Below are 12,956 nucleotides of genomic sequence, written 5' to 3'. Positions count from 1 at the left end.
ACTTCTTGGTGTATTTTGAAAATTTTCCATGGTGTTATCATATTGTTAGCTATAATTGTTATTACCTTTTCTTTTTATATGTAAGTAATGCTAGTTATTCCAAAGCAATTAATTCAATACTAGCTGATGATTGGTGGAGGTTCTCATTCCTGTATGGATGGTAAGGTCTGATGTAGAATTCAATTATCCAAAGTTTATGTTATGTTTCTGCCATTTATTGTTGAACCAGCAATTGTTGCCCCGGTATTTCAATCGTTCGGTTGCCTCTATCACCTCTACTTTATCAGAACCCCTCTTATTTGGTGTTGCATTCTAATTCAAGTACGATGAAAGTTGTCCTAGGGAGTTGTCTTGTTATGCAATGGGTTCATCAGGACAGCCTCAAAATTTTGTCCCGTGTTCCGTTTAGTCTTACTTTGTATTTGCACTAATTGTTTGCACAAATCATAAAATATTACACTATAAAGGAAAGGAGTATCATGGTTGCAGATGTATCATTACTGAAGAAACTTCCATGCACAAAGTACCTGTCATAAGCATCATATGAACACAAAGCTTCTGGTGGATCTGCAAGAGAGGATTATATACCTACTAAAGAAACACCTTTTGTGTCAGCTTGGTAGTAAGAAAACATGTTTCCTGTGCATTAGGTCCAGTTTCTAGTTATGATAATATGGTATTTTGAAGTTCTTTCTGATTGTTGTGCCTAATTTTTCCTTTGTTTTTCTCGTGGTCTTTGCCGGAGTGTGTCAGAGAACATGGCGAGAACTTGATCTAAAGCTTATTGTTTGCATCAACTAGAGGATGTAGAATGTTAGTACTTGTTATTTTACGGATTAAGTTGAAGTTATTGGGTCAATAATGGTAGTTTAAGATTAAAATTATTATTTCAGGTTAGTGTACTTAAAGGGTGTAGCTTAGTGGTCAATAAAGTGGGTGAAAATTTTAGAGATTAGTGTTCAAATCTCAGCAGAGATAGAAAGGTTAGATAAAGTTATTTGGTACTTGTATTGGTGAAAGGTAGCAAGGTACTAGTAGAATAGTGAAGGTGCGTCCAAGCTTATTTGAACACTACCATTATAAGAAAAGTGAGATGAGACAAAATGCATTGAGGCGAGCTTTGCTGAGGTATGAAGTGTCCCTTACGCCACGGGCTTGGGGGTAAGCGTGCAAAAATAATCATATTAATTAGGAGTTAAAGGTTAATCCTTAACAAGACGCTTAATCAACTTGTTGAAAAGATCAATATATGAGCATTTTACTGTATTTACATGGGTCTTCGCAACTATATGAGAAATTATTCTGTTAATCATTTCATTTATTTAGACTATTCAGAGTTGTAGAAGAGAAGGCACGTAAGCCAAAAGACATTCTCTTTTTTCCCCTAAAATGGAGAAATTAAAAAGCTAGGCTAGTATTAGGTAAATGACTTAATTTGAATTTTAAAGGTACGAATCTAGTCAAATTCACTATTGATCCTAATTTGGTGCAGACCATTTTCGAGGTCATCAAGATAGTAACATCTTTTTAGACTAATAGTATAGCACTCCAGTATTCAAGGTTTGACACGTTCTTTCAGGTTAGGCAACGCGTGGGACAGCGTAGATATTTTTTCTAGAAGAAATGGTGCTCCTAATGCTTAATGGGATGTAATGTTGATAGCTGCAAAGTCTACATTCTATGACTTTTTCATTTGGCTGGTATAAAACGAGTATAAATGATTCAACATACATTAAAAATTAACAAGAAATTGCACGTATTAACATCAAATCTTTACACATCCGGATTAGTTCGAAGTTTTCGTGCCTAGTCCATGTGACATGGACATGAAAATGGATTGCCTTCTAGAAGTTTGGCACCAACACGTCTTTATTATTGCTATCGTCTCGCTTTTTCCTATTTTAACATGTCGTGCTGCTGTCTACCAGCCTGCCTCCTCTTAATTCCCACTATTTTCCCTTCAAGCCTTTTTATAATTCTTCTGCAGCAATTAACAAACAATATTGTCTATTTCTTTTCTTCTATTTGTTCTCTGCGTGTGCTCTGCTCCCGTTTTCTTTATAGTACTTCTCTACGTTTATTAAGTTATCGCATGCTATAGTGTCGCAGTGGAAATTAATGGACGAGGAATACATTAGGAACATTATTCTCGTCGATGTGTCTTCCTTTATGTTTTTAGAAGCTACTGGCGATTCAGAGCTTGATTCTAACAGTTATAGTACTGGTCCCGTGGATTCTCATCATCATATTTGTCTTGCCGATGATGATGCACAGTCATGCAAGTCGTCATCCGATAACAACGTTCGGGCTTATGATGATGATAAAATGGACTTTCATGCTGATGATGATGATGATGCGACTTCTGTAAGTTGTTGCCTTCAAGTTGATAGTAAAGATACAAGTGTTTATAACAGTGAGAAAGATGATGAGGATGTAGTTGAACAACGTTGGAATAATATTGGATATGGCGGAGGCCGCTGTAAGAAATTCAAAGCTAGTGATAGTGGTGATTTGGTTATGGAGAATTTGAAGAACCAAAAAGAGGACGATAGGCTCTTTTGGGAAAGTTGTTTGGCTTCTTAAAATCTCGGAGGTAATATACTAATAGCAAACCATGGTATATCAAAGTGAAAAAGTGTCGAACAATTTTCCTTTATTTTTAAGAACTTCTTTCCTGATTACACAAAGCTAATGCGTGTATCATTTTCTCTATCATCTCCTACCAAACGACTAGTGTTTTTATGTTGTGGTATTAGTTAGGGACACCAATGCCTTTCACTGGTTGTTTTTGCCAAATCATCCTGTGTAAAATTCACGCATTCTGATCTGATTAGTACCGAAGGGTTTAACAGGCACATTTTAGACATACATTAGTCGTTCAATAGGAAACATCTTCAGTTGAGATGTTTAAATGTAAAAATGTGGCAACTTTTAAAAGGATGTTTATGTAGTTCGCCTATGCAAAAACTTATATTGAGTGTACGGAGAAATTTCCATTTCTTGAATTCCCTTCCATCGATAGCCACCAATTTGGGTGGCAATTAGTGAACCGCTCCTTTTAATTTAAGGGCACTATATTTCAATAAAGTACTCATTGTCACATCAGCAGTGTCTTAAGAAAGAATTACAAGAAATAAAGCACAATCTTGTAGAGAGAAATTTCCCTACTATTCTTTGTCAAATCATAAGAGTTCAATTAGTATCTGAAATCAAGGTCCATGCTTTTCTAATACAAACAAATCCGCCTTTCTTTTTCAATCTTGATCAACAAACCTTTTTCTTACACCATTGATTGATGGTTGTCAATGTTAGAGATCGTTTTTGCTAGCAAAACAAAGGAATCAATCAAGCACAAGTTCAGCCCATGCTGAACAGTGATTCACAAGTCAATCACAAGCAAACCATTTTGTGTCTATCCCAAGGCCTACAACACTTTACATAAAAAACCATCAGATCACTAACAAAAGACAAATCCAGGACTCCTAAAAATGCAAGATTCAATCAAACACATACATAGAAATAACCTACTGCACAGGAACAGCAGATTCTACCATTTTTAAGTCTACTATACTGACATCCTCCATGCTTCCGCATGCTCCAGTTGATCTCTTCGACTCCACTTTATGCCCCAGGGTAACTGAAGTGCCTCTTGAGTCTTCACCATCACTAGTGCTCAAGCCAGACGTCTCGATTTTACTGTCAGAAAATAAAACAGAAGAATCTCCGTTATCCGTAGATGTAGCTGTGGAAATAACATGTTCTCTGCACAAAATTCCTTCTAGCTGTTTCCGGAAGTCATTTTTGGCATGCTCATTCTCGTCCAACTGTCGCAAGAAGCTTTCTTCTATCTCACTCAATGACTCGACTTCATCTCTCTCTTCACTGCTGTAGCTGTAGCGATGTTCATCATCGTCTGATGCTGGTCCTGCTGATTCACAGCTAGTGTCCATCTCTTGTTGGGAGTCAAATTCCTCATCAGTTTGTCTACCAGAAGAACAAGATGACATGGGTGAATATTCTCCATCTTCTTCTGCTTCTCCACGCTCCCGTAGTGTTTTCACTATCAGGGTCTTCAGCAAGTTCATCACTTGAACAGCGTGCATGAGAGCTGTCAATGGATCAGACATCTGATCCCAAAAAAACAAAATGAGAAATTGACATAAATAGCCGCCTATCAAAATAATTGCCAGCAAATGTATAATTTTTGTATATTACTAATGTATACAACAACATACCCAGCGTAATCCCGCTAATGTACAATATACATGAAATATACATTTTTGATACATAATAGTGTATATTTGGCTAAAGAACGTAGTCATATTTGGCCGACGGGGCAAATGTGTAACTTGTCCCAAAAAATGGAATGCTTCAACTCCTTAGAAAAATGAGAAATGTTATATTTTATATGACCAACTGCTTTAGTCTATATTCATTTACCTGAGTCATGTTTGGGGCGAAAACCATTGCAATATTTCTGGCGTTCATTTTGTTGGATTCCTCTTGTTCAACAACATCAGCCATAAGATCAATTGCCCAGTTGAGTAATGCAGTCTCAGTTGGTTTAAGCTGTTTGACGAGCTCAACGAATTCTTCCTCCGTGTTGCATTGCAAAACCTGTTCTGGTGAAAGCCCATCAAGCACGCCTGATGGTAATTCTCGGAACCAGGCTTTGATAAGACCGGCCAAACAATGAACATCAATATCTTCAGGCACAATGCCTCTATTTAGCTGGTCCCTTACATGCTCCTCCTGGCTATTCTCTGGGTTAATTCGAAAAATTCCTTCAGCCTAAAAGGTTCATCCAAAAATACCTGGTTAGAAAATTGTCAACATAACATAATACAGTAGAAAGTTCTATCAATCAGAAATGAGACAAAATTTGTCATACCTTAAGACCATCTTGTGAGTATAAATGTTCTTGCATTAACAAGAGAATAGTTGGGACACTATTGCCCCTTGTATCGTAAGAACACTGCATCGACTCTGCAGATACACCAAACACGCTGACGCTGCAAAATAAATGGGTAAAAGTTCAGCAGATAAGACTAAATAGAAATAGAAATCAATTTTGCTGTGGATTTCTATTTGACAACTATTGTTTTCTGAAGAATAATCTCATCAGAATAAAAATGTTACAGTTAGAAAAGCATACAACTGCCTAATAAAGTATAATCACCCGCATGAGGAAACCCACACGCAAACAGGAACTGCATAATACAAGAGAATTACTGACTTAAAAGAGTTTTAATATATGTGGATTGTGGAATTAGTATCAATTGAGAGAGATTAAGATAGTTGAACAGGCTTTTAACTTCCAACTTTGTAAATAGGTTTCCGTTCTCTATTATTTTCTTAAATAGTTTGCTAAAGAAACACAGGTGAAGATCCACCTGCCTCTCTTCATTCTTGTTTTGTCTTCACTATGCACAGCATTTTAAATATCTTAATTTTGATGACCAGTTTCCTCAAATTTTTATTTTTAAGCTGCTATTCTGGTTCCTGAACCGGGACTAATTTTGCTTGCGGGTAGCTAGTGACTTCATGGTAATCAGTAAGATAAAGTAGGTGTAAGCAAACTTTAGCTTGATTAACTCATTAGTTCATCATCAGGCATTACTTATTAGTACTCCACATTGTAATGACATAGACCAAATACCTAATGCAGTGCAGGTCAATGATCCCACCAATGCCTAGTTTGTTTGCCATTAAACTGGAGCCCAGGCATAATTTTGACTTTAAACACAAAACTCAATTTTTATCCAATGTTCTATTTGAGTTGTGAGATTGCGGATGAAAACTTCACTCTTGACATCCTAAAGTCTGCAGTTTCTGTAGAAAAAGCACTTCTAATTTATTAGCATTAAAGAGTTGGCTCATGGCTGTACAAATCATTTATTAGTCACTTTAAGGTCCCAACCAACTAATGCTAGGTCATAACCTTCCTTTACTGCAGTGTAATTAAGGATACTGATCAGATCATTAAATAGAAAACCAAGAATCAATTAAGGATACTGATATGATCATTAAATAGGAAACCAATAATCAATAAACCTTCATTTTGGTTGGTCAAAAATGAGATAAGACTTGGACCTCAAAAGGAAGAGGGACCTCAAATAGGCTCATAACTAAGTGTCATAGCAGAAAGTGACCTAGTTCCAGTCCTCCTGGAAATGGGAAAGATTTTGAAAGTAGATACATGCATTAATGGAAGTATTGACTTGTGAGAGGGATTAGCTTTGTCATCTACTTAATACAAAGTAAAATTTGCAGCTACTGCAAAATTAAAGGCTTCATTATTTCTCAGCCTTTGTATCGTATTGTTAAATTCATCATTGCGCAACGATAAAAAGTACCATTTTATGTAACAAACGATTTGGTGTGATCGCCTTATTATTTTTTCTCATTTTGTCTTTACTTATTATGTAAAAATCATATTTTATCTCTTATCATACTTTTTCCTTCAACAGAAATGGAAAAAGCGAAAAAGAAGAAGAAAAAGCAAACTCCACAAGTCTCCACAAATGCTCCAAAACCAAACATCTTTCTACTGCCATCTCCTGCTCTTTCACAACCCTCAACAGTCCGATTTGGGGTTTAATTTAGTACTATGGGTTATTTAGTTTAGTGGGTCGGGGTCGAGTTAAAAGAGTTTCGCTTAAAATGAGTAATTTTATGTGAAATCAGCTAATTAAGGTCGATTTTGGGGAAATCGTCAAGTCAAATTAGGGGTATATTTGTTAACTTTATTAACACAGGGTGAAAATAGCCAGATAAATAAGGATAAAGCTGATCAATAAATGAAGGTAGATGGTTATATTTAACCCTTTTCACCTTTTTTCAAATTTAGAATCTAACTTCAAGTTGAATTTGGAAATTAATAACCATATACTGATTTTGGAATAAAATGAAAAATTATTTCTGAAAAAAAAAAAAAAAAAAGTAAATAATTCTTGTTGGTAAACGGGTCCTTAATAATTTCTCAGCATTTACAGGAACCATTCAAAAACTCCATAGTTGATTATTACTCTATTTTTCAGATTAGCATGTCAAACTTGCGAAGAAGACTTACATGTTTTTGTTATATGGTGCTAAAAACGTATACATTGTGAGCTCACAAAACTTAAAACTCATAAAAATCACATTTACTACTCGAGACGCGCAGTTGAGTAAAGCAAATTCTCTCCTTGAAAGAGCACGGACTTGGTCAAGTAGAAAATAAAGACACTTTTTAACACGAAAAAGTTGATAAATCTATTTTCAGTCCCAAAAGTCTCAGCTTTATCTCAGTCATAAGCATTAGTAATCAGATCTAAACATCAAATAAGACAAGAAAAGAAACAAGGAGCTACATTTTTCTGAGAAATCAAGGTCGACCCAGAACAAAAATATGAAAAATATAACACAAAACACGAAAAAAAAAAGCTGAGATTTAGAACAAACCTGGCACTAGGTACTCTACATGGGATTTCAACTTCAAACTCAACAGGAAGACCCAAAAACCCATGAAAACGATCGAAAGTGACATGGGTTAGATGTTGTACATTAGTGGGCCACCCTATTTCCATTTGTTGAACAGCTGAAATTACCTCTTCTTCTTCATCTACCCGACAAGACACCATTGATTTCCTTAAAGCTGCTAATATGAAATCCACCAAAGACAACTGCTGTTCATTTTGTATTTCTTGAGCAGTGGCCTTTGATGAGCTGTTCTTCCCATTTCCACACCCACCCCCTCTTGTCACCATTACCAACCCCGTCATTTCACTTTCTCTCTCTATACGTATCGCTTTCTCTCTCTATATATGAATGGGTTTGGAGTGAGATTTGAAGAGATAGAGTTGTTGCATTGAAGACAAGTTTTATTATGGGGTTCAAACGGCCACTCGTTTCAAATTTCTTTTTGTCGGATCCACATGGAATGACAAGAAAGCCCTTCCATTACTAAGGAATTTCAATAATGGCACATCTTTTGTACACTTTCTGCTTTTCAGGAAGGTTGTTCGACAATCAGTGTAAGATTTGTAACAATAAATAAGCTTGTTTTTAGCAATTTAATTAAGCTATGATCTTTAGATTTTGATGACCTTAAGTAATTATCCTATACATTTGTATTAAATTGCATTCGGTTGCTACTACTATTAGCTCATCTATGATTAATGATATTTACTCGTCCTTTATTACTTTATGAGTGTCAAATTTCATTATTGACATAATCTAGTTATTATTCATCGTAGATGTATACTTATATCACACCTAAAAGCAAAAAAGTATTTGTTGAGGAGATAACAATTAAATGATCAAAGATGCATAAATATCGCATAATTTTGCATCAAAATCTAAAGCATGTGAGATTTGATTCTTAGTCCCCCATAATTTTAACTTACCTCGTCGATGGATATGCCACACACTTATACATTCTAATCAATTTTTTATCTTAACAAATGTTGGGTCTCGTGCCTAACTCAATCATTTTAAATAGATAGCTATAGGTAACATTTTCAGGATGATATCTGCTTTTTAATTGGTAGTAAAACTATAGCACAATAATGATATTTGTAATATGATGATTCTTCATAAATTGACGAATTTTACGTTGGTTGTCAGCCTATCATAATTCTCCTCCTTTATTCGGGCTTGAAACATGTAATATAAATAAGTTCACACAGGCGAAGTTGGTAAAATTATAGTGTCGTAAGACATTTTTTATGGGGACAACAAATCTTGAGCTAGAATTGAAGAGGTTGATTTAGTCTATCAATAGAATAATTGTGGGATAATGAGAATAAAACCAGTAAAAAAGACGAGCAAGAGATTCTAATAGAATACCTCCAGACCGTTGGTGGATTCCAATTACAATATGCAGCTTTTCCCATAATGATTCGAGATCTTTGTCCCTTTTCTTTTTCCCCTTAAAACATGTATGCAATTTAATAATAAAAAATCTCTAAAGCATAGTTATGATGTGTAGCACTATTAAACCACAACAGTAGATGTACATGAGTACATTGGCCAATTTACAGTTTCGTTGTTGTGCATAATGTCTTTAATCGTGCAGTAAGCTAACAACCAGCTGACATGATTGTATTTCTAAAAGTAGAGTAAAAAGGTTGAAAGGAGTAACAACGGCTAGAGGTTTTATCCTGTATTTCGGGCTGGGCTGGGATGGGCTGGGCTGCAGCCACTACCAATGAACAAGGAGAGGACAAGAGAGTAGAATCCAAAGTCTTGGAAATGGGCCAAGGGGCCCATAAACGGTCCCCACAGTTTTGGGAATCATGGACCATGATTGATTTGATTTAATCTCTTCCACATACTTAGTAGGCATTTGGCCATGAGTTTTGAAACTATGGTTTCAAATCAGCGTTTGGACATGCGTTTTTACATATGGTTTAAAATAATGTCTTCAAACCCCAAATCATCCAAAAAAGTATGGTTTTAATTTTTTTAAATATAAAATTTAACGCATAAGTTTATATTTTGTAAAAAAAGACTCATAAGTTGGTAGATATTTTTAATAATTACCCCCATCAATCATTTGCCAATCTCATTAAATTCCACCAAATTTTATTTATGTCTACCAACCTTTTAATTTTGTAAAAATAGACCCATAGTTTAATTTTATTTATTGAACTAAAATTTGATCAATTGATATTGTATTTTTAGAAAAGTCTTCTAGTATTAATTTTGAGCCGGTTGTTATGAATTAGCGTATTAATTTTGTTATGAATTATGACTGGCCTCATTTGATAAGATTGTATAAGAATTGAGAATGTTTTGATAGTTTTCACAACTTGTGGGGTTTTTATTAGAGAAAATGATTTTAATCGCATATCCAAATGATTTCAAACCAGTTCGCCCAACAGTACGCCTTATAGTCAACTTGAGTTGGTACAGGAGTATTCAAATTCAAAATCTTATGTAACTTTCCAATGGACCATAAAGTATTTGATCGTTACTACACTTTTATGTTCTTTTTGGTTTTGGATGCCTCCTTTGCCTTTCCTGTCCCTGATTGTCTCATCAAAACTTTCCTCCTCCTCCTCCCACTAAAAATGCAAAGAAAAAGAACCAACAACAAAGCTAAAATAGGTCCACAAAAAAATTATCTTTCTATGCCTTTTATTTGTCTTCTTGGATTTCCAAGTAAATGTTATGGATTTTAGTCTATTTTTCTGTTTAAACACTAGAATCATGCCTTCACAAGTTCTGAATTAGTTTTGGGTCGCATTCATATAGTTATATAACTAAATGGCCCCTTAAAACTGACATGATTTATTAATTAGACATTTTAATTTACCTAGTGACCAATTAGATACCTCGTTCAATAGAAATGTGTCTCTTAAACATATGAACCCTATAGCATGTGATGAAAAAGATGTTTTTGAGTGCGTGATTGTGCTGACTTGCATAAATTCTTCTCAAGGAATTTTCTGAAGTTGTTGCCTTGTTCATCTTCGTGGGTCTTCCTGGATGAGTCAGCTTGGGTTGAGAACTAGAAGAAGAGGATGCAAAAAAGAACCGGTGCAAATTTTGCTTTTAAAAAGTGTCTCTTATTAAGTTTTGAGTCTTTATATTCATTTATTCGATTTTGTGGGAGAAAATTGTAGGCAAATCAAACGCTATTAGTGCTTTGATACTTCATTTTCACATGCTTGACATTGCTGACATATGTGTTTAAAAGACATATTTCTACCTGGTCACTAATAAAATTGAAGTGACTTATTGACAAATGATGTCAATTTCAAGGGGTTGTCTAAACATTTAGCCTAATCATTTCTTTGTTGCCTAATCAGTTTCAGTTCCTATTCTCTTTTATGTTGTCAAATCTGTTAGGTGAGGAATTTTGTTGTATACATTTTGCAAGGTGGTACAGAATCCAATGTTGGACCACTTTTAGTTTCTAAGTTTGTCAATTTGCATTAGTTGTTTTGTTATCTTTTATATTCTTTGTGTACAAAAGTTGAATGATGGTTATAAAACAAACGAAACATTTAGGGCGCTTAAAAAAAAAAAAAAGGAAAGTATTTTTTCAAGGAAAATATATATTTTTTTTGAAAAATAAGTGGTGTTAATATTTATTTTCTTGTGTTTGATAATTAAATAGAAAATATTATTCCCTTATTAAACTTTTCCTCCTCTTTTTATTTTTTATTTTATTTTAAACAAACAATTTGAGGGCAGGGGATGAATATTGGTAGATTTTTTGTGGGGTAGCATCTTTTATTCTTTTTTAATTTTGTTTTCTATAATGAATGCTGGGGAGAAGTCTATCTAATTATGGAATGTTACTAGTGAAATTTGTTTTTCCTCCCTTCACAAAATGACTCAAAAAAAAATCAATTGAACAAAAATACCCCAACAAAAAAAAAGTTACGGAGAAATTAATTTTTTACTACGCTAAAAATATTTTTTAAAATTTTTATAGCTAACCAAAAAAAATTTGGTAAATTTTTTTTTAAAAAACACAGTGATTTTTCATACTTTGACCAACGTTTTCCTAGTTTGTCCACCAACGTTAAAACATCGAACACGATGGCACCATTCAGAGATACGGCATGATAATATTTTACAGGGGTTATCGAGGGTGTGAAAAAACTTAGTTTTTTCGAAAAAACTTATTTTATACCAAATTTATACCATATCAATTTTATATAGAACACGATTATTTCAATAATTTGTAAACCAAAATTAGACTTTCAAAATCGTTTGAAAAAAACTTAGTGTTTTTCCATCTTTGACCAACGATTAGTCGTGTGTCAAGACTCAGTTGGTTAATATTTTTATTCCATATTTTTTTTTTTTTTTAAAAGATACATCACGTTCTATATTCATTTTAAAAGTGAAAAGTGCACGATAAGTTTTTGAAATGGGTTAAGTATTTTATTTTTTAAGGTTTTTGATTTAATCGTAGACATTTTAATCAAGACATAACTTTATTTTGAATATAAATCTAATTCTAAAAAATATAAGGTGAAAAACTAGTTGTAACAAGAATAAACTTTAGATCACGTTATTTTATGGGTAGTTTTTAAAAAAATATTTAAGCACCTTTTCAACCCCTAAAAACAAAAAGTATAAATTAGATACGTTGCATTTAAAAAAATATCGAGTTCTATATAAAATATTGACGTTTTGACAAACGTTGGTCAAATATGAAAAAACACTAAGACCCCTAAAAATGATTATCCGAACGTCTATGTATCCTTGATGTATTGGGCCTACATTATCGAGTTCTATATAAAATATTAACGTTTTTGGGTCTTGACACACACTAAAAATTAATTATCCAAAATATGAGAAATTTTGCAAAAAAAAAAAATTCTTTAGCGTATAAAATGCGCTACAGGAGTTATTTTAAATATATCTATTACCCCAAAATGAACTATCTGATGAAACGGAGAAAGATAAATCAAATAGTATTAGATAGAATATCCTAAATAGAATAATAATAGAAAAACAAAAAGAAAAATTAAAAAAGAATAAAAGATGCGACTTTTGTAGGACAAAAAAAAAAAGAAGGAAAAAATAAAAAAAAAATAACAATAGGATTACGCACTAATTTAGTGCGTTAAGTAAATGAACTCAACAATAAAATTGAATAGACGTTTTGTCGGACTTCTTTGCTCTCTTTCCTTGCGCCACTTCAACCATTCCCTTCATTTTCTTCTTCTTATTAATTACTTTTCCTCCTCTTTTTTATTTTTTATTTTATTTATTATATATATGGGTCCTTTTTTTTTTGAGAAAAAATATACATAAAATATCTTTTATTCTTTTTTAATTTTTGTTTTTCTATTATTATGGTAGGATCTTGGTCTATCTAATACTTTTGTTTGATTTATCTTTCTCTGTTTCTTGTGTATAGTTCACGCGACCAAAAAATAAAAAATCAATAAAATCCCCAACAAAAAAAGTTCGATTCCTTTAGCGCGATATTTTACTACGCTAAAGAT

General features: G+C 33.5%; 1 protein-coding gene across 2 annotated transcripts; it reads right to left on the bottom strand.

Moving 5' to 3' along the window:
• Positions 1–3,222: 3,222 nt before the first annotated feature.
• On the bottom strand, positions 3,223–7,781 carry LOC132053107 (rho GTPase-activating protein 2-like). Of its 2 annotated transcripts, XM_059444952.1 has the most exons (5): positions 7,444–7,781; positions 4,892–5,012; positions 4,441–4,791; positions 3,514–4,127; positions 3,223–3,432 (listed from the first exon to the last, which is right to left on the bottom strand). In XM_059444952.1, exons 1-4 carry the CDS (start codon positions 7,761–7,763, stop codon positions 3,525–3,527), a joined length of 1,395 nt encoding a protein of 464 aa, XP_059300935.1. In that variant the 5' UTR covers positions 7,764–7,781; the 3' UTR covers positions 3,223–3,432; positions 3,514–3,524. The 2 variants fall into 2 exon arrangements, with proteins under 2 accessions (XP_059300935.1, XP_059300934.1); XM_059444951.1 differs by having other exon boundaries at positions 3,223–4,127.
• Positions 7,782–12,956: the final 5,175 nt, after the last annotated feature.

The sequence above is a fragment of the Lycium ferocissimum genome, chromosome 4, assembly GCF_029784015.1.
Source record: "Lycium ferocissimum isolate CSIRO_LF1 chromosome 4, AGI_CSIRO_Lferr_CH_V1, whole genome shotgun sequence".
Lineage (NCBI taxonomy): Eukaryota > Viridiplantae > Streptophyta > Magnoliopsida > Solanales > Solanaceae > Lycium > Lycium ferocissimum.
Note: the sequence above shows the minus strand (reverse complement) of the source record. Positions and strands in the feature narration are given on the sequence as shown.